Source organism: Clupea harengus, chromosome 3 (genome assembly GCF_900700415.2).
Source record: "Clupea harengus chromosome 3, Ch_v2.0.2, whole genome shotgun sequence".
In the NCBI taxonomy this organism is placed as follows: domain Eukaryota; kingdom Metazoa; phylum Chordata; class Actinopteri; order Clupeiformes; family Clupeidae; genus Clupea; species Clupea harengus.
Genome location: NC_045154.1, coordinates 30,936,524 through 30,955,535, shown reverse-complemented (window position 1 = coordinate 30,955,535; position 19,012 = coordinate 30,936,524). Strand labels below are relative to the sequence as shown.

General features: G+C 43.6%; 1 protein-coding gene across 1 annotated transcript in view; it reads right to left on the bottom strand.

The window, feature by feature from the left end:
- The window catches only part of pclob (piccolo presynaptic cytomatrix protein b), a 73,789-nt gene that overhangs the window by 4,893 nt on the left and 49,884 nt on the right, over nt 1-19,012 (bottom strand). Inside the window, exons 16-32 of the mRNA XM_031563598.2 lie at nt 17,246-18,963; nt 14,948-17,060; nt 13,210-13,287; nt 12,408-12,434; nt 10,567-10,661; nt 10,273-10,348; nt 9,870-9,995; nt 7,507-7,615; nt 7,242-7,309; nt 6,869-7,077; nt 5,674-5,724; nt 5,304-5,434; nt 4,313-4,339; nt 3,525-3,618; nt 2,672-2,743; nt 2,180-2,453; nt 1,533-1,727 (exon numbers count right to left, since the gene is read on the bottom strand). Coding sequence (XP_031419458.1) covers nt 1,533-1,727; nt 2,180-2,453; nt 2,672-2,743; nt 3,525-3,618; nt 4,313-4,339; nt 5,304-5,434; nt 5,674-5,724; nt 6,869-7,077; nt 7,242-7,309; nt 7,507-7,615; nt 9,870-9,995; nt 10,273-10,348; nt 10,567-10,661; nt 12,408-12,434; nt 13,210-13,287; nt 14,948-17,060; nt 17,246-18,963 — 5,463 coding nt within the window. The remainder of the gene's footprint in view (nt 1-1,532; nt 1,728-2,179; nt 2,454-2,671; nt 2,744-3,524; nt 3,619-4,312; nt 4,340-5,303; nt 5,435-5,673; nt 5,725-6,868; nt 7,078-7,241; nt 7,310-7,506; nt 7,616-9,869; nt 9,996-10,272; nt 10,349-10,566; nt 10,662-12,407; nt 12,435-13,209; nt 13,288-14,947; nt 17,061-17,245; nt 18,964-19,012) is intronic.

Sequence of the window (19,012 nt, the reverse complement as noted above, 5' to 3'; positions counted from 1 at the left end):
TGGCCGACGCAGGCAGCTTAGTCAGAGTGAGTTGAGTGGTGGTGTCTGAGGGGCCTTCTTCTACTGTGTGTGTGTGTGTGTGTGTGTGTGTGTGGGTGAGTGTGTATGAGTGTGTGTGTGAGTGTGTGTGTGTGTGTGTGTGTGTGTTGGATGTGTGTATCTGTGTGTCCACGTGGTCCTATTAGTGGGATAGGTGTATCTGCATGTCTTACATGGCATGGCAGTCTGAAGGATATTCATAAATGTCAACTGAGTCTTAGAGTATGTGCTTCCCTTCACATGGAACCAGCTTATGAAGGTCACAGTCATGCAGACACACACGGGGTCGGTCCACTGGAGGGGGAGGCCTCGTCAGTGGAGTAGGACTGGGTTTTACGCAAATCAAACTGGGAGGAGGTGCATGCACCACACAGGAGGAGGAAGGAGAGAACGACTCCACACTGAAATGCTTTTTTTTGGATTAGCAACTCAATGGAACTAACACATGAGTTAATGATGATAGGTCTCAGTAACACTTCCTTTAAATTGCTCTTAATCTAGCACTGCTCTGCTCTCAAAAACATATGTACACATTTACTGAACACTAAAACCCACTAAAAACTGGAATACAACAAAAAAGGCCAAATTGTACTCTTTCTTCTTTTTACAGACAATGAAGATTAGGGACATTCAGTAATCCAACATGAATGACACAGACATGTTGTCATGATGTTTATCCAGTAAAGTTATCACGGGCTTACAAAGGTATGCCAGCGTCAAAGCGACTTGAAGGAAGTGTTAGCAGAGTTTTTCCTCAGTGGGGATTTTTAGTCTGAGTTTCTCAGTTAGGGTTGAGGTGGCAGGCCAAACAGAGTCTATAGTCAGCAGTCTGAGGCTTACCAGTGTTTTTAACTGAGCGACTGACATCTCAAGGGGCCTGCTCAGTGGAAAGGTTCACAGGTTTCAATGTGACATTTTATCAGGGGAGTAAAGGTGTTTTTATTGCTGAAGATTCAGTAACGTTGGTTTTCAAGTGCTAATTTACACTGATGATGCTAATTGTATCACTGTTTTGTGCTTAAATTATTAAATATCCCACCATTTAAACTTTGAATGTCTCTCAGTGAATAATTACGTTTTTGTTTTTCCTGTACTGACCTAAGTGAAGCTAAGTGAAACTACTCCAATAAATGATGCTCTAATGCATTTTTCAGAATGCTTTTAAAAGCCTTTCCCATTTAGCTTGGCTTAATACTTTAAAGGGAAATCACTTTAAGCAATTTGAGCTGGCCCTGATTATAACTTGCATTTGCACTACTCAACAAAAATAGAGATAAACATAAAACAAAGACAGAAATAGTACTCAAAAATCATGACAGATGGGCTTACACATGAGGGACAGAAAAGAAAAACAAAGGACAACTCTGAGAGAAACAACAGGAGTAAGAGAGAGAGAGAGAGAGCGAGAGAGAGAGAGAGAGAAAGAGGACAGAAAGAAAGAGGAAAGGGACAGGAAGATAAGCTGTGTGTTCATGCGTAGGGGTAGGGGTTACTTGGTTGGAGGCGAGCTTGCTGAACGGCAGCCTCAGCGGCGGCGATCGCATTCCCAGCATCCTCTAGGTGAGCCTGAGTGACGCTGCTCTTGCTCTGACTGCGTGAGGGTCCGTGGGAGCGCAGGTGGCCCTCCGAGGAGGACTTGGAGCTGCCGGGGCTGCTGTGGGATTTCTCAATGGCGGGCATCTGGGCATCTGGAACAGGAAAAAACACGTCAGGTGAGGAACATATGCTCGGCAGGAGTGCCCCCATGGGATGTTCTCTCACCTGGGTTGGCCTACATTTGAACAGCTGTTTTTGGGAGCTCTTTTTTGGCCTGCACTGTTTGGTGATTCAAAATGTTTACGCTTTGCTTCAGTTCTTTGCATTATTGCATTAGAAAATTAAGTCTACATTTAGGCATATAAATAAGACAAGCTAGATTGGGCCTTGTTAACAGCCCTGCTTCATTTTATTTGATGTCCATTATATAAGCTGTCTTTAATTGCTATACACATCCAAGGTTAGAACCATGCAATAAAATGCACTGAATAGTACAAACTATTATTTATGATTCACTTAATCAGTTTGTTACTCAGGATGCTCATTGTAAAATACATTCACAGTCATACCTGAAATCCGCTGAAAGATAGGCCTGATACTCTACCTTTAGCTGGGTCAGGAAAGATCCCATGACTCCGGCTCTTGATGACTGAGGTCTTGGGGGACTCCTGGCTGCCCGGTCCACTGAGATCCCCAGGACACCCAGGACCCCCAGGCCCATCTGGACCCCCAGATCCTTGCCCTCCCTGTCCACCTGGACCACCGGGGCCCTGTGGAGGATGGGCTTTGCCATGGTGGATGCTCTCAGTCTGCTCCTTTAGGGGGAGCCAGCGAGGTGTGTTGTCCAGCTGAGCTGTGTTGGATAGGTCAATCAGCACCTAGGGGCACACAGACGCAGACCGTGGATAAAGTCTTATGTGGAGAAAACATGGCGGATGGATAAGAGGACATTAAACATATGCTGATGGCTAGGAACCTAGGAAGATGAATGAAAATATGAAATAGAGGTAAATAAGGAAATGCAGCTGTGGAGTGGCTGCTCAGTGATGATAGGAATATATCTTTTGGAGGCCTCATGTTAGCATAGAGCACTTACTTCTCCAAGGAAGTCATTTGAGGAATATCTGTCATAATCCCAAACCGTCACTTCCAGGGTTTTCCTCTTAAGCTGAATTGGTGGATGGGGAAGCAAGAAATATATGAAAATATGTTAGACGGTGATATCAACCACTGAGTCACACGTTATCACTGACAACAGACATTCCTTCTATATGAGTTTAGGGCAAACCCTCAACAACTTTGGATTTGCGGATAGATCTCAATGGTTTTGTTTCATTTAGCATAGTCATATTACAGATCTTCGTGTTTTGGTACCCCTTTAAAAAAAAAAAAAGACTCTTTAGCAAAGGAAGCATTAACTCATGGATGGAAAAAAGGATGCTAGTCTTGGGGTGATTTGAGGGGACGTCCCTGGTAAAAGAGTGTGATGCTGATAGAGAGAGAGAGGTCTAATTAGAACCACACTTTTCAGCTGCAGGAGAGGAGGGGGCTCTAAACTAGATGCATCTGTGGAAACTCTGAGGAGTCGACTACACAATAGGCCCTTAGGGAGAGCACTGATGTGCACAGAAAGAGGAAAAAAAACAAAACACAAATGTTAATGTAGCCAAAGCACCACTCGGAGCTGATATTTCATTATATCATGATATTTTCAAAAGCTGCCCACTCCCGAATACAGTATATGCTTCTACACAATCTTGATTATCTATTCCTGGTTTGCTGTTTGACTATATTTCTCTCTTCTTTCCACCCCCCCCCCTCTCCCTTCCTCACCCACTCCTGCAGACTTGCATAGCCTCTCCTAACATAAAACAATGACTCTATCTGTCTGAGGATAAATATAGGCCCAGCCAACCTGCATGTGCTCGAGGGGGTGTGAGAGTGAGTACCTGTTCTAGGTGGATATTCTTGTAGATGACAGTTTGGTTCCACTCGGGATTCTGGCTCTTCTGCACACTCTTGGTCCTGCGCTTGTTCTCAGCACTGCGGCAGCATCATCAGAGGAAGACAGAGGGTGTGAGAACAACTGGGCTTGGTTACGGGAGGTGGGAAGAAACTGACATGGCGATCCACATGAAGGAAGGATCAGGTGACGATGCTAAAGCATTGTGATTCTGATATGACGGGGAGATGCATGACTATGCAGATGTTGTGTACATACATAACGGTATGCACGCAAAAATACAAGAATACAAATACAAATCAGTCCAGTATTTTGATCCTATTGTTGGACAATAGGTACACGTGTATATCAGGAACACTGAAACACATTGGATCCATTGAATACTGATGTTAACAGACTGTGGTTGCAAATGTAATCGCTATTCATTTCACAGTGCTGTGTTCAGCAGATGATTATCAATCATTTGCTTCTGGTATGAGCAGATTGCAGATTTCAATGTAATATTCAGACTCAGACTTTACACGTATGGTTCATGTCTCAATGTGTGAATAGACAGAATGGCATTGTGAGGAAAAAAAACAAGACTTGACATAAAAAAATGGTTATTTAGAAGCTGATATGCTTTTTGAAAGAAAAACCTTTATCAGAACATAAACATAAAAGGCTGTAAAACCCAGATGATCCAAAGACGAATTGATGAAAGCTGCAAAAAAAATGAAATCAACGACATCCCACCAACAAGCCTGAAGAGAAAGGATAATAATTCTACACTACCTTGCATTCTGGACAACCATGACTTGGCTGAATCAATCCAGAGATTTTTTGGGGGGGAGAGCAAAATATGTACAGGCAAAGAAACAAATAAAACAACAGTCAGACAGATGGGAGAGGTGAACAGGAAACACAGCCCATCCAATGTCTGGAAACTGTCATGTAATGGAGTCTGGTTCGGTCTGCTGAGCACCCCGGATCAGATACAGACGGCACGGTGTACATAATGCCTTATAATCACATAAACAAGCCAGATACGGCCATTAGCAGATAGTAGATACCATTACACCGCCTGACACGAGAGGCAGCCATATTGATTTAGTTACTTCTTCTCTTGTTGGTTTCAGGAACATAGAAGATGGGGATGGACTTTCTTAGTGTTTCTATTTGAGCTAAATTACAGATCTGGAGTCCACAGGGAAATGAAGGTGCTTGGCAAATAAGCAGCTATCTCTGAAGACTTAATTTGGGCTGAACATTCCCAGAATTCCATTTTAAGAACCCCTGGCAATGCTCAGAAAGACATTTGCTGATAATAACAATTGTGAATTGGCACAGATTGAACACAAGATTTTGGAAATGTCAATCGTTTCAACAGCAGCATAGACAAATTATCATCTGTAGATGAGAAGTGCCAAGAACAGATGTAGTGGTGTGAAACTAGTCATACTGCTGACCGCTGTCTATTGTACTGTACATTTTAAAGGTCAAACCACTCACACAGATAATAAGGCTAAAGTGTTAGCATAAGTGCATTGGAAAAATGCTTCAAAGACGCACTTGAGCTTAAACCTGAAGCAAACACTGCAGCACTTAAGGGCATGCTAATTAGTTATATTTCTATTTAAAAACACGTGAAATCGATAATGGTCGTTTAGGATTTAGAATTTAGAATTTGCTCGGTTTCAGCCAAAAGTTTCAAAAATCACAACATCAAGTATGTTGAGGCCATTCCTTGAGACAAAATCAAAAAGAAAAGAGAAACACTGCTTACCCTCTCCCTGGTAGGAGGTAGACTTTAACGAAAGGATCTGAGTAGCCGTTGTTGTCCCTGGGAGCAAGGTTTCTTGCTTGCAGGACATGGACGATCAGATTTCCCATATTTTTGTCATAATGGATTTGAAGCTGGAAAAAGAAATGCAGTCTGAGTGATGTGCAGTATTATATTTCACACAAGGTTATTTGTTACTCCACTGGGAAATACTATCTAATGATAGCCCAGTGTCGTGCTTGATAGTAATACTACTCTAATTTCAAATACGGGCTTCAATCTGAGGTACTTGATATGAAAGTATTAATAAATAAATGATAAATAATATCTTCATAAATGAGTTGTTCTGTAGTGACTTGGCAAAGTTTCATACCTGAATTTCCCCAGTGATAGGGTGAGGCTGAGGCTTCAGAGCTTCTGTGGGCTGAACATCAACACAACACCACAGATTAGCAGTCGTACCCAAACCAAGTCTGTAGTGCATTCAACTGAAAACTAATGGATGGAATGACAAAGTCAACACTTTTCAAAGTAGCACCAACAGCCCTCTCTATATATAGTGTTGTTCTTTCTCACCCTCACTCTCACACAAATATTTTCACGCTTGCTTTTTCTGTCTCTCAATCACCCCCACTGCATCTCTCTCTCTCTCTCTCTCTCTCTCTCTCTCTCTCTTTCTGTCTGTCTGCCTGTCTGTCTGTCTGTCTGTCTGTCTGTCTGTCTGTCTGTCTGTCTGTCTGTCTGTCTGTATGTATGTGTGTGTGTGTCTCTCTCTCTCTCTCTCTCTCTCTCTCTCTTTCTGTCTGTCTGTCGTCTGTGTGCCCGTCTGTCACCTCTGTCTGTCTGTCTCTCTTCATCACACACACACACACTCCACACTTATTTATTCATACACCCCCCCCCCACCACACACCTCATGTCTTTCTTTAATTAACTGTCATGTATTTTAGATGAATACCCTCCTGGGTAACCTTTCTGAGCCTGCCCATTTTAAGTGAAAACACCAAGTGATCAAAGTTATGGTGACCTAACATCACTCAGCCCTGCCCAGCTCGTAATCCCTCACCACGAGCAAAGGTCATCTCCGAGGCCAACCCCCACCTCATTAAACCTACTTCAAAGTTGCATATTTTACTCTTTTGGCTGCTCAAAGGCCAACCCATCACTATACCAAGGTTTGTGACCCGGAGGTACATTTGGACCAGATAAGATCAAATGATTCAATTCAATTCACATACAGTTGTTTGAGAGTCATCGAGAAGAAATCTCTCAGGCAAATGTAATATTCACAGCTGTCGGCATTTAATGAAACCTCTTCATTAAAGGCCAGTCTGTGACAGTGGTGAAAGGTTGTTTATCTTGGAGCTCAACAGCCTATTAAGTTGCACCCCTCCCTTCAATGCTCCTGAAACAATGTGTTGGTTACCTGGAATAGTGTGTGCCTGGGTCCGAGCCACTTTATTTGCTTCCCATTCAAAGAGCCAGGAATGTGGAAGGTCCTCCATTGCTGAATATGACAAAAAGTGTATTTTTCTACTGGACACCCAGAGGATGTTCTACCACCCTACCTTGCCATGGCGTTTCTTGTTGACGGAGGGGGACCCGGGTTGGCCCGGGCTGGGCACGGCGCTGGAGCCGGCTGAGGCGGTGCCCGAGTGGATGTGCCCCCCCTTCTCCAGGGCAGCCAGCACGGCAGCAGGGGCCTGCTGCTGGGACACCTTCTGCAGCTCTGCAGCCAGCTGCTTGGGGTCCACGCCGGGGGACCGCTGCCTATCCCCTGCACAGCGCACATGGAGTACAGAACACAGCGGTTCGGTCAATAACCACCAGTCCCTTACACCACAACAGATGTACAGCATGTTTTGCTGTGGTTAAAAGCTAAAAGCTGTAGGCAAATCGAGTGACTGAGGTGAAACAGTGCACAAAATGGCCCCCCCTTACCAGCCTTCATCTGTGTGTGAAGCTCCAGGTGTTGCGGGTGCTCAGAGTCAGCGAGCATATTCAGGTCCCTGAGATTCAACGGAGGGAGGAAGAGACAGAGAGAGAGAGAGAAAATGTGTTTGTAAGAATTGTTTGAACTTGTATCTGCATTGAAATTTACAGCTATACAAAAGTGCTGAGGTAAAAAAAAGAAGACAAATTCCTTTCTAAGGTTGGCATTGGAATAGGTATGCTTGTGCAGGTGTGAGCTGAAGTTCTCACTTACAGTCTCACACATAACTCAGTCTCCCCACTCTGCGGACCCACGATGGTCTGCACCTCCTCGTAGGTCTTGCCAGTCAGGGCGATTCCATTCCATTCCAGGACCTGCATTCCTGTGTATGATCAGTATGCTTCAGGTTATTGGGGGGTGGTGGGGGGTACATTTAGTTTGGCAAGGTAGAACATTTTATACGAATAATTAATTGAAATGAATCACAATTATATTGTCACGCTGTAATATCTGAATGCATGTGTTGAAATTGAAATACAGTGTGTTCCAAAATGTCACACAAAGCTAACAACAGACAGAAAGACGTGGAGCAAAAAAAAAAGACTATCGGAGTTAGTCTCTTTCAAACCCCATCTGTAGTCATAATCACAAAGCACATTAAGCATTTACCGGATGGAGGTTATCCTCTATGACCTTACAGAAAAAGGAAAAGTTATGGCTTTATCCTCCTAATATGCAGTCAGAGTCTTCACACAAAAAACTAAAAGGAAATTTAAGATTTCATTTAGCTTCCACTCATTTGCATTCCTTTAAAATACAGTCTGTCTTGGAGTGCTATCCACACGCCGAGACAGAGAGAGGAAAAGCTGCATGCCAATAGAGTGAGTTGAGCATAGAGAATGATAGAGAGGCGGAGAGGGGGGAATAAGGCTTTTAAAACACTGCACAGCAAACCCAGAGGCACTCAGGAGCGGCTCCTCACCACTTACACAAATGAAAGCGAGTCTTCAGATAGGCCTTTTGCTTACGGAGCATTTCGCGAGCTGGGGCGACAATAGAGTGTATTCAGCTGTTTGAAGAACCAAGAACCAACATTCACACAACAGGAGGCCTTCCTGGCAAACAGGTTTTCAATTAAAACATTTCAGTCTCTAGTAGATAGATTTCTGTGTCTTTCAGGCTCTCTCTCTCTCTCCCCGCCCTCTCTCTATCTCTTTCTCACTGTCTTTCTCTCTGTGTGTGTGTGTGTGGTAGTGTGTGCATGTCTGTGTGTCTGTGTGTGTGTGTGTGTGTGTGTGTGTGTGTGTATGTATGTGTCTGTAAGAGAGCGGGCTCATGTGTGTCTGCATGAGCACATGTATAGACACGTTTGATGTTTGCGTGTGTCTCTCTACAGCTGCCATAATCGCAGGGTTCATCAGTTGCTACCGGCGTGTAAACTGCAGATGCTGGAGGAGGAAGAAGGCTCAGGAAATGACTGTTCAAGATGCACTAGTGATGCTCTCTTAATCTGACTCCACATCACTGCTCCCAATATCCCAGCAAATAATACACCCAATAAGATAAAGCAAGCTGTAGTGTGCACTAAAGCCCACAGGCAGTAACACCTTTTCAAAGCTTAGGAATGTTTCCAGCCTTAGTGAGGAAATGGTTCACTACGTTAAGCAAGGAGTAGTTTCTCTGTAGGCATCGTCATCAGCATATATTGAACACAAGGATTTTTTTAAGGACAGCAAATTAAGTAGGCAGAGTATAGAACAGCAGCACATGCTGCACATTATGCTTCAACCCCAACAATAAAACAATTCTGGTTCTTACACTAGCACCATGTGAATAAAGAGAACTTTATCTTTTTTATGTAGAAACTCAAGAATTGATGATGAATACTTGAGTACTCTGTGCAATACCTAATTGACATCCTTACTTATGTCATATGTTTAGTCATTCACAGAAAGTATTACAATCACTGAGAGAAAGGCCATCTCTGTCCCCAGTGAACACAGCCAGGCCAGAATAATGACAGCTCCAGTGAGCTTACACCGATGGCCACCCCCTTATCATCTCCTCCCAGAGGTTTTGGGATTAAAACCAAATGCCCTGGCGTCTACCTCCCTCGCACTGGGTGTCTGCACTCTTGGCATTTCTGGCTCAAAGGCACATTTTTTTTTCTGTTTGTCTGGAGAGATTTCTGGCTTTACTAACATCCTTTGAGAGGAGGCTCAGATCTGGCTACTGGCGAGACGACAGGCGCTGGCCTCGTGGCCCAAGTGCGGCGGCGACATGTCGCAAGTGCACAGCCTCGGTTGCAAGGGCAGCATTTCAGTCAGAGGATGAAAAATGGCTTCTCAAATTAGACGCAAGTGGCAGGAAAAATGTGCCCTCAGTAGCCCTGCTGTGGCCATATTCAGCAACTTCATTGAAGTGGCATCAAAAGAGAGAAAGACTCCATGGCAGCAAATATCTACTCAGTACTGGTGTGGGCATCAATCTTAATATAGCAAAGGTGATATATGAGCCTTTTCATCGTGATACTGGATCATCATCCTGCTAATCAGGTTTTTACATCCCCGCAGAGAAATAAAATGCATGAAGATATTATATCTCGATCAGACACATAAGATCACTGGACGTCTTACCTTCCACCACTTTCCCTGTCTGTTCAGCCTGTCCACCCGGAGTGACTTTGGCAATGTATGCACCGATATCAGTGTCTGTCCCAGGAATCTCCTTTCCTCCAACCACTCGGATTCCCAAACCATTCCCTGGACAAAGAGCGGAGAAAACGGCTGGTTAAAAAACAGAACACCAAAGTGCTTTTTCAGTGTGGTTTTAATCACCAAGTCGTTGCAGGTTAAATATGTACAAGAAACTCTGCCTGATCTTCTACCATAACAACCTTCATTAAACATAGATCAGTGGATGTTCTTGCATTATTTGGGCCATACCTTCTCAGTATAACACACCATTTTGTGTACACCTCAATCTTTTTTTTAATTTCATCTTAATTGAGAAGAGGAAAGTAAAGAGATGCTCTTTTACCTGAGACACTATTATCTTTCGGGTCCCTCTGAAATTGAATACGTGTGTGTGGGTATGGGTAATGCATCAAATTCATCTGAAACAGGAAAGAGTGTAAGTTGTTAACACTGTACATTTCATCAACAAATGACATGAACATGGAGAAACTGGAGAGGTTTCCATTTTTCCCTTATTTGTAAGTTGTTTGTGTGTGTGTGTGTGTGTGTGTGTGTGTGTGTGTGTGTGTGTGTGTGTGTATGTGTGTGTGTGTGTGTGTGTGTAGCTTTGTGTGAAGGTGCATGTATGCATGTCTACCTGTCTACTGTCCAGCTGCTGTCCATTCTTCTGGCCGGGACGTCCACCGCGTGGTTTCTCAAACCAGTCGCTCTCCTCGTCCCTTAGGTGGTAAGCTGATGGGGTAAATGGAGACTGATTTATTTTCATTCTTCTTCATGAACCCCCAAAAGATCAGCTTTGTGATGCCCACCACATGCTTGTCCGAACATGCAGACACAACACCACACTGAGTACTGATCAGCATGCTTTGGAAGTGAGACAGAACTCTTCCGGGCAAGAAAGACACCCAGAACACTCATACACACCAAATTACACATGCACGCACACACACACACACACACACACACACACACACACACACACACACACGCACAGACAAACACATACACTGTTTCTCTCTCACTGGATGGCAGAGGAAAGATGCCTTCCACACTTCTGCTTGAAAACTCTCAAAGAACACACTCTGCCCTCTCTCTACACTCCACTACAATATACTAGAGTATTTACTAAGAGGACTACACACTACATGAAACTTTAAAAAGATGTTGGTTACACCTAACATAAATGCTCTGTCATGATGATGACATAGCCATGTTATAACCATGTCATGACAGGTGTTCATATCTTGTCTTATATTGGTATGGAAGTCATCATTCAGTGAGATAGGCGTGAGATTATCAAGGACTGTCATCAACATGTTTGATGCTATGGCAGCCTATAATGACAAAATGACTATCGACTGTCATGATGAAAAATGATATGACATAGTCCTTGACATGTTTATGACAAGGTTATATCACTGTCATGACAGTGGGTTCAAGTGAAGTGTAAACAAGTTTTTTCTGACTTAATAATGTAGGACTAGAGTCAGTTTACTGTAGTATGCCTTCCGATTATGGTAGAAAACTGCCAGAGAGAGGTTCCCTATACTTCTTTTTATGATATAATCCTTTCACTACTGTCCTTTGAATATGTAACATAATTCATATGTAAATAGTTGATAATGCAACAGAAGTCAGCCATTTCATTTTGTTGTGGCTTGTGGTTGCAGTTAAAAATAACATTCCATTATATTCATCTCTGGTATGTTCCTAAAATCTATGGATTAGTCAGTACGGTTGGACTTTCCAAGCGGAGGAATTATTACGTGATGAATAAATGTCGAATAACAGTAAAATATTAATAGATTGACTGGAATATGTTTTTCTTTCAATTTCTGGAGAAAAAAAAACTTCTTTTGTATTTATCCCAGCTCTGGGGGTAGTAACTCTCAACAAGCACTCTCATTGAAAAATCAGAATGGAAAGCCCTTCCATGCAAGCACATTTCTCTCCTGATTCTTTAATGTCAGTCCTGAGAGAGTGAGATAGGAAGCAAGCAGTGGGAGCGTGTTTGGCTGAATCGCGCGGAGGACTTAATGTTCCCTACATCTGCGAATGTCGCATTAAATCTCACACTCTCCATCCATTTGCAGGGTGCCAGAAAGCATCCATTGTGACGAGCGCTTGTTGCGATCTACGTGTAAGTGAACGGTGCTGTGACGTGACGGGGGGGTTCCAGGAGAGGGTGAAGGCCTCAACACAAGCACATCTGGCATTCAGACGTATCGTGGAAGAACACACATATGCATTTTATGTACAGTATGAATGCATGGTATGCATGACCAAGTCTTCAGAAAACATACCTACAGTACTCAAGAGTGCATGGATATGAATGCCAGAATGGGTCTGAAATACCACAGGGAGGAAAACGTCCAGCACTGACTATGGCAATGTATGGGTGTGGCGTCAATATGCTGTATGCTGAATGGGGAATTGACTTTGGATGACATAGTGCAGCTTTTCACAGTGTTCTCTCACCTTCTATATTCCAGTTAGGAACTCCTGCTGTGATGGAAATTATATTTTAGAGGTTTTTTTAGGCAGAACCCATGACAAAACGTTTCTAGATCCAGTGCTGACTGCGTCTGCATTGGTACTGTAAGGTTTTCGACTGTACTGCTTCACTTATAAAAAATGCAGTTGTATTGATCAATGCAACTGATTCACATGCACTTCCTATTTTTGTGGAACATGCTTTATTTTTTTTCGACTAAACATTCTGATCTGATGAATTAATAACATCATTGTGCTCTGTCCTTATGTCATTGTTTATATATTTTAGTCTAATAAACCTAGAAACCATGCGAGCTTGCTTTAGGTAAGTAAAACGATAACGTTATACTATCTTGTTTGTTTTGTGCTATGCATACGTGGAAAACAAAATGCAGTGACCAACAACTCGAATGGATATGCATACCTAAGGACACAGGGCAGAGCACGAGATCCAGTTCAAACTTCTTTGAAAGACCTACAGCGCCCTACATTTGCAGTATATTAGAGCTTGACTCGGTTAGTTGAAGTCTTTCAAAGAAGTTAATTTCTCAAAGGAAATACACTTGAGCAATACTGAGCATCAGAGCATGTTAACATACCTGGAAGGGCTGTGATAACATTCACGATTTCTAAGGGGATTGCACTAGCTGCGTAAATATCACGATGACTAATGCATAATTGTCAACATCAGAAGTGAGGAAAAACAGGGCTGCATTCTGCCTGTGATCATTCAGCAGGTGGATCAGTGTGGGTCTTAGGATTTAGAAATGTAATACTAATACTGTACCGTGTTTGATACTCGAAAGATACTCATGAAAGAGTATGGGATCATCTCTGCTCAAAATCAGCAGGGGGTCACTTAGTGCTGAAAACCAAGGCATACGCAGACTTTTATATCTATGACATTGACTGAGCAACGATAGCCTACTGCTGTAATTTTAGAGAAATGGCATTAACTTAGCAAAGATAACCTTCTGTTAAAAAATCTGAATTGAAGCTATCTTGGTTTGTGTCAAAAAAAAAAAATCGCTTTTAAATTAAATCTTTATGTTTTTTTTTCGCAATACAATGGCTGGGAGAATATTTCCTATTCCTTTCAGATTTGTTTATTTCGCCCTTATTAATTAAGGTATTTTAACCCCAGAAACAGACAAAGCTTGAAGTGTGCTATGAAGCAGAGAAAAACAAGGTTGACAATCTTACATGTTACAAGATGATAAAATATATATACAGTATATCTATATATATAAAACAATCATAACAGGGAACATGCAAATTAGCAGACATCAAACCAATGCATGCAAGATCATTTCTGCTTTATTTCTCTCTCACTCTCTTTCACTCCCTCTCTCTGTTCCTCCTTTACATGCACACACACACAAACACAAGATACAATGACATGCAACAACGCAGAATGATTAAATGACAACTGAGAGAACAGATAAGAATAACAAAGGAAGAGGAACGAAACAAATACTTTTTTCAAAAACAATTAGCACAAACTCCTGAGGAGTGGTCTTATAAACCACCACTTCCTATCCAGTTTGTACGCAGGTTTCTAAATCTGTGGGACATTTTTAGTAAATCAAAGATGCCATTTACTATACAATCCGATGCTGAACTAATACACAGACAACGGGATTTTGAATGGCTACATACATTTACACAAAGGTTGTGTCAGCACAGTTTTACAATTCAGCAGGAGCAGTAGTTATGGGGATTAATGACATTCACTCAACGTGAGCAAGACAGTCCAGTAAATACACATTCAAATCTGTGACCTTTATGCCAAGGCGCTGGCTTAAAGAGTGACTCGACATAAAAACCTCCTTTGTCAGCAATTAACAACTGCCTCAGGAATGCACTGAGCAAATATTTCTCTATCAAACTGTTGACCTACTATTTATGACACAATTCAACAGGGACATTCATTTTGGTACCATGCTGAATAATATTAAAACTAGTGTCATCAAACTTCATTGCTAGCATTGTCAGGAAAGTATTTCACATAAATATACATATATACAATATGTGACAATATATTTCATTTCAAATGTGTCCCTTTAAGCTGATATATTGTCTGTGAATTGAATGGCACCTACAGCTAAACCGGTATTACCTCAAACTTTCTTTGACCTGAGTATTACGCTACTCTTAATTATAATCATTAGTGAATTATAATTAGAATGTACAGACATTATGTTTGAAAAGAAAACAAATAAATGGCTTAAATTAAGCATGAAGACAGTTTGATTGAGTAAAGAAAAAACATAAACATGGAACAGATTCACAAATAAATATGTGTGTCTTAGACGAGAAAAGAAAGTACAACATATCAGCATGACACTGCTCTAGACAAACTTGTGCATGTAAATGAAATGTCTTACAGCAGCGAGATGAAAGCAAGAGCAACAGGAAGAAAACGGTCATGCAATTAAAGCTGACAAACACAGATATGAACACAATTAAGTCCATGCATGAAACCCATATCCACAGGATTCGGAGACAGACTTAGTAAAATTTACCTTCGCTGTCAGACATGGCACCCTGCAGGTCATCCATGATGAAGGCTATGTCACGGTCATACCCACGAGTCCTGGACTCCTCCCGCATATGCTGCTGGACCTCAGGCAGGGAGTGGCTTGAGCCAAACTGATCCCGGGAGTCAGCCGAAATGGGGGGGAGGGGGCCGGCTGATGCCCGAGCCATACCCATGGGCTGACCAACCGGACTCAATGGGCTCTCCTCCTCAGAGTTCTGGGCCGCGATAGGGATGCGTCCTCTGCTCTGGCTGATGGGAAGGCTCATTGGCTTGGCTCTGGCTGAGCCAAATGATGTGTCCATGCCCTCACCTTCAGTCTTTAACCTAAGTGAGGAACTGGAAAGGTCTCTTTTTATGGAAAGGTCAAGTCCGTACATAGAGGAGGGCCGGGACGAAGGTCTAGAGCGGGTACCGCTAGGGTAGGTGCCATCATCTGGTAATGATGATCTCAACCCTGGGCTGAGGTTGAGAGACTGTCCCAAGTTTAAAGACTGCGCCAGGTTAGCGCCCAAAGTAGAGCCCAGATATTTCTGTTGCTCTGCTACGTTCTTCCTCAAGCCAAAGGTAATTTCGTCTTGCAGAAGCCGAGCCCTGGTGGCCAGCCCACCCACCGAGGACCCGGTTGATGCTAAAAAATGACTGTAGTCTGGTTGTAGATCCCTACTTTCCTGAATGGAGGGAAACTTTGTAATTTTAGGGTCCATAATTGCTGCTTTCTTCTGCTTTAATTGCTTCTGGTACAGGACAGCGGCAGGAAGTTGTTTGGCAGCTTGCTTCTCCAGGGTGAGTCTGCCGATGCTGTATTTCTCTGATTTGGGGAAGTGCCTGTAGCTGCTGTCACTGGGCAAGTAGTGTGGCAGACCAGTGAGGGGATCCAGACCCTCCGTCCCCCGTCGAAACTCCTGCTTAATCTGTTGCTTCAAAAGTTTCAGTTCATATGGCTCCTCCATTGAGTCCTCCTCAGTCTTTCCATAGGAAAGCCTCCCAGAAGCCTGCAGGGGGCCCAGGAAGTCTGCCACTTCTGCTGTGCGCCGTACCTCTGCTGCACGGAGCAGGCGGTCAGCTTTAGCCATGTCTTTATCTGGGATGGTAAAGCTGGAACTAAGTCCAGAAGAGCCCTTTGTGAGCTCACCAATGTCGTCAATCAAAACATAGTTCCTGGCATTATGGTGGTCGATGTCTGTGTAGAAGGACTCTGCTGAGATACTGGACATTGGGCTGCTTGCCATGCTGCCTCTCTCCTCCAAGGCCATCCTGAGGTCCAGGTTGCTGTACTTTCCTCCAAGCTGAGAAACACCATATGTGCTTTCAGTTGAAGAGTGTGGCTGGTTGTGAATCACTTCATAGTTGGTGGTAATCTTTGGATCGAGTTCCTGTCGGGGCTTTTGTTGCATCAACATCAACTGGGAGGCATGCTGATAGCCTGTCTGCTGGGACTGCTGAAGACTAGGCACTGATGAATATACAGACTGGGTCTGATAGGGGGACACCGGCTGATGGTACACAGATTGCTGCTGGTAAAGCGTTTGCTGAGGGTAATGGCTGTCTGCTTGAGTCTGAGGGGAGTACTGATAGTATTCTCCATACTGAGACTCGCTGTCAGATTGTGCTGGGATGAACTGGTTAAACTCGGACTGTGGAGCAGTCCGGGGTCTTTCGAGCCCACGGCCATTGCGCCTTGCCTCCCTGATATTACTGACCTCACTGTCTGACATGTAGTCTCTTTCCTCTGCCACACCTTGCAGATAAGCCCTCTCTCTCTTCTCTCTCTCTTTTAACAAGGCATCTTTCCTACGATTGATGCCCATCTCCAGGTATCTGAGTTTGGCATCGATCTCTTTCTCCTCCTCATCAAGTTCTGCCTGTTTCTTGCGGAGCTTAGAGGATTCCCTCTCAACCAGGTCGAGCTCCTTGTCAATGTCTTGCAGGATTTTGGCACGGGCCATAGTGGTATTCCTGCACATCCTTCTTCGAGTTGAGCCAGTGCTGTACCCAGATGGTCCAACAATCGTATCTTCCTCTGGTGGAGGGTGCGGCAGGGTACGCTTAATTTTCTTCTGTGAACCATAAGGTGTACCGCTCTGTGAACCTTTGCTCTGCAAAATAACAAAAACAGTACTGTTAATTACAATCATTTCTACTCAATGGAATATGATACTACCAATATGATCATACTATACAATAGATGCACAGGAATACTTGGAATACTTACAATTGGCAAAACAGGACTATAAATTTGGTTTCAATTTTTTCATTTTCCAACTATTTTGGATTTACTCACCGAATAGCTTTCAGAGTAATGGTAGGTGGATGTCATTCTGTCTTCGGTAGTTGGGCTTAGAGACTTCTCAGACAAGGATCTTTGTGAAGGCTTTAGTGATCTGGGGCTGCCTGGGGAGAGCCTTGAATGATCAACAGTGAGCATGTTCTGTCCACCTTTGCCTGATTTACTGTATTCTATGGATTTACTTGGAGACATAGGTGAGACAGGAGAATACAGAACTTTGGGGGACTTTGGAGAGGAGCCAGTTCCGTCTGCTTTGAGATAGGTGGTTATACCTATATCTATGGTACCAGGGTGCCTTGAGTCTCTCTGTGATGATGTTTCATCAGAGTCAGACTCAGCATCTCCTCTGAGCTGTCTTCCAGTCCCAGGGAAATCTACTTTGGTGTCGATGTGGGCTCGTACAGGTGAACGCCTAAGGCTTCCAGAATGATCTGTCTGAACTGATATCTCTGCTACTGTCTGGATGGCAATGCTGGAGACCTTAGAAGACTTGCCCTTCTCAGAATCTACATATTTACTTGATCGAGACTTCCGCCTGCTTCTGACAGGAGTATCCCAGTCATCCTGGTCCTCATCATCAGTCTGGACACAACTGTCCACACTTCTTTTATTTCTTCTTCTCCTCCCAGGATATGGCTTCTCAGCACCATCTTCATCATCTGTCTGAACAGCACTGTCAACAATCTTTTTGCCACTCACTGCAAGTGTTGAGTCTATTCTACCATCTTTACTGACTCTTGCTGATGCTGGAATGCCTTCAGTGGGAACAGTACCCCACATGTGGCTTGTCTGTTGGTCCTGGCCAGGTACCTTGGAGGGTGTGGAGGTGTCATCCTTTACTGGCCAATATTGGCCATCATCTGTGCCTACATAATGCTGGTCCAGGACATTTTTGACTGTACTGATTGGGGGAGACATGCCTTTCAGTGTCTCTCGGCCATATGGGTATACTTTCTGTTCATCCAGTTGCTGCTGCAGCTGCACCTGAAGTTGTTGGATCTGATTGAGTTGCATTCGCTGCTGGGCAAAGGTCTCCTGTTGCAGGATCAAATGGGCCTGACGCTCCTCTTCCTGCTGTAACAGCAGCTGATGCTTCATGTTCTGCAACTCCTCAATCTCCCTCTGGACAATCACCTGCTCCTGCTCCCGGAACCTCTGGATTTCTTGCCTCTCCCACTCCAGCTCTTCGGCAAGGCACAGCTGCTTCAACTTCTCCAATTCGAGGAACTCTCGCTGAGCATGATACTGTTGATTCTTGCCGTCATCAAAACCAGGGAAGTTCGGAGAGAGCAAAGTGTCCAGTGAGGCAGCTATGGCTTCAAGGGTTGCGTCGGAATATATTTCAGGATATGGTGCCATACCAGGGAAGAGGTTGGCAAGTATTGAGGGCAAAAGTTCTTTTGAAATTCCAGTATCTTGTGGAATGATCTGACCAGAATCTGTTACTGGTATGAACCCATAAGGGGTAGGGAGGTTTTGTAAGGTTGAGTATGGCTCTAAAGCGCTAGTTGGGTGTATTTCGACCAAATCAGCGTATGTTGTACTAAATATCGACCCTGGCTGAGTGGTTATTGCATATGTGGCTGGGACAGGTTCTGCTACGGATGAATAAACAATTCCATTGGTTGACCTTAGCACACTCTGGGTGAAATGTGCAGTGGTAATTGTGGTAATTGCTCTGGTGCCTTTGCCTGAGTAGTCCAAAGCTTCATCTGTTGTAGAATGAAAAAATATATATGATCTTAGCCTCATTCTTCATTA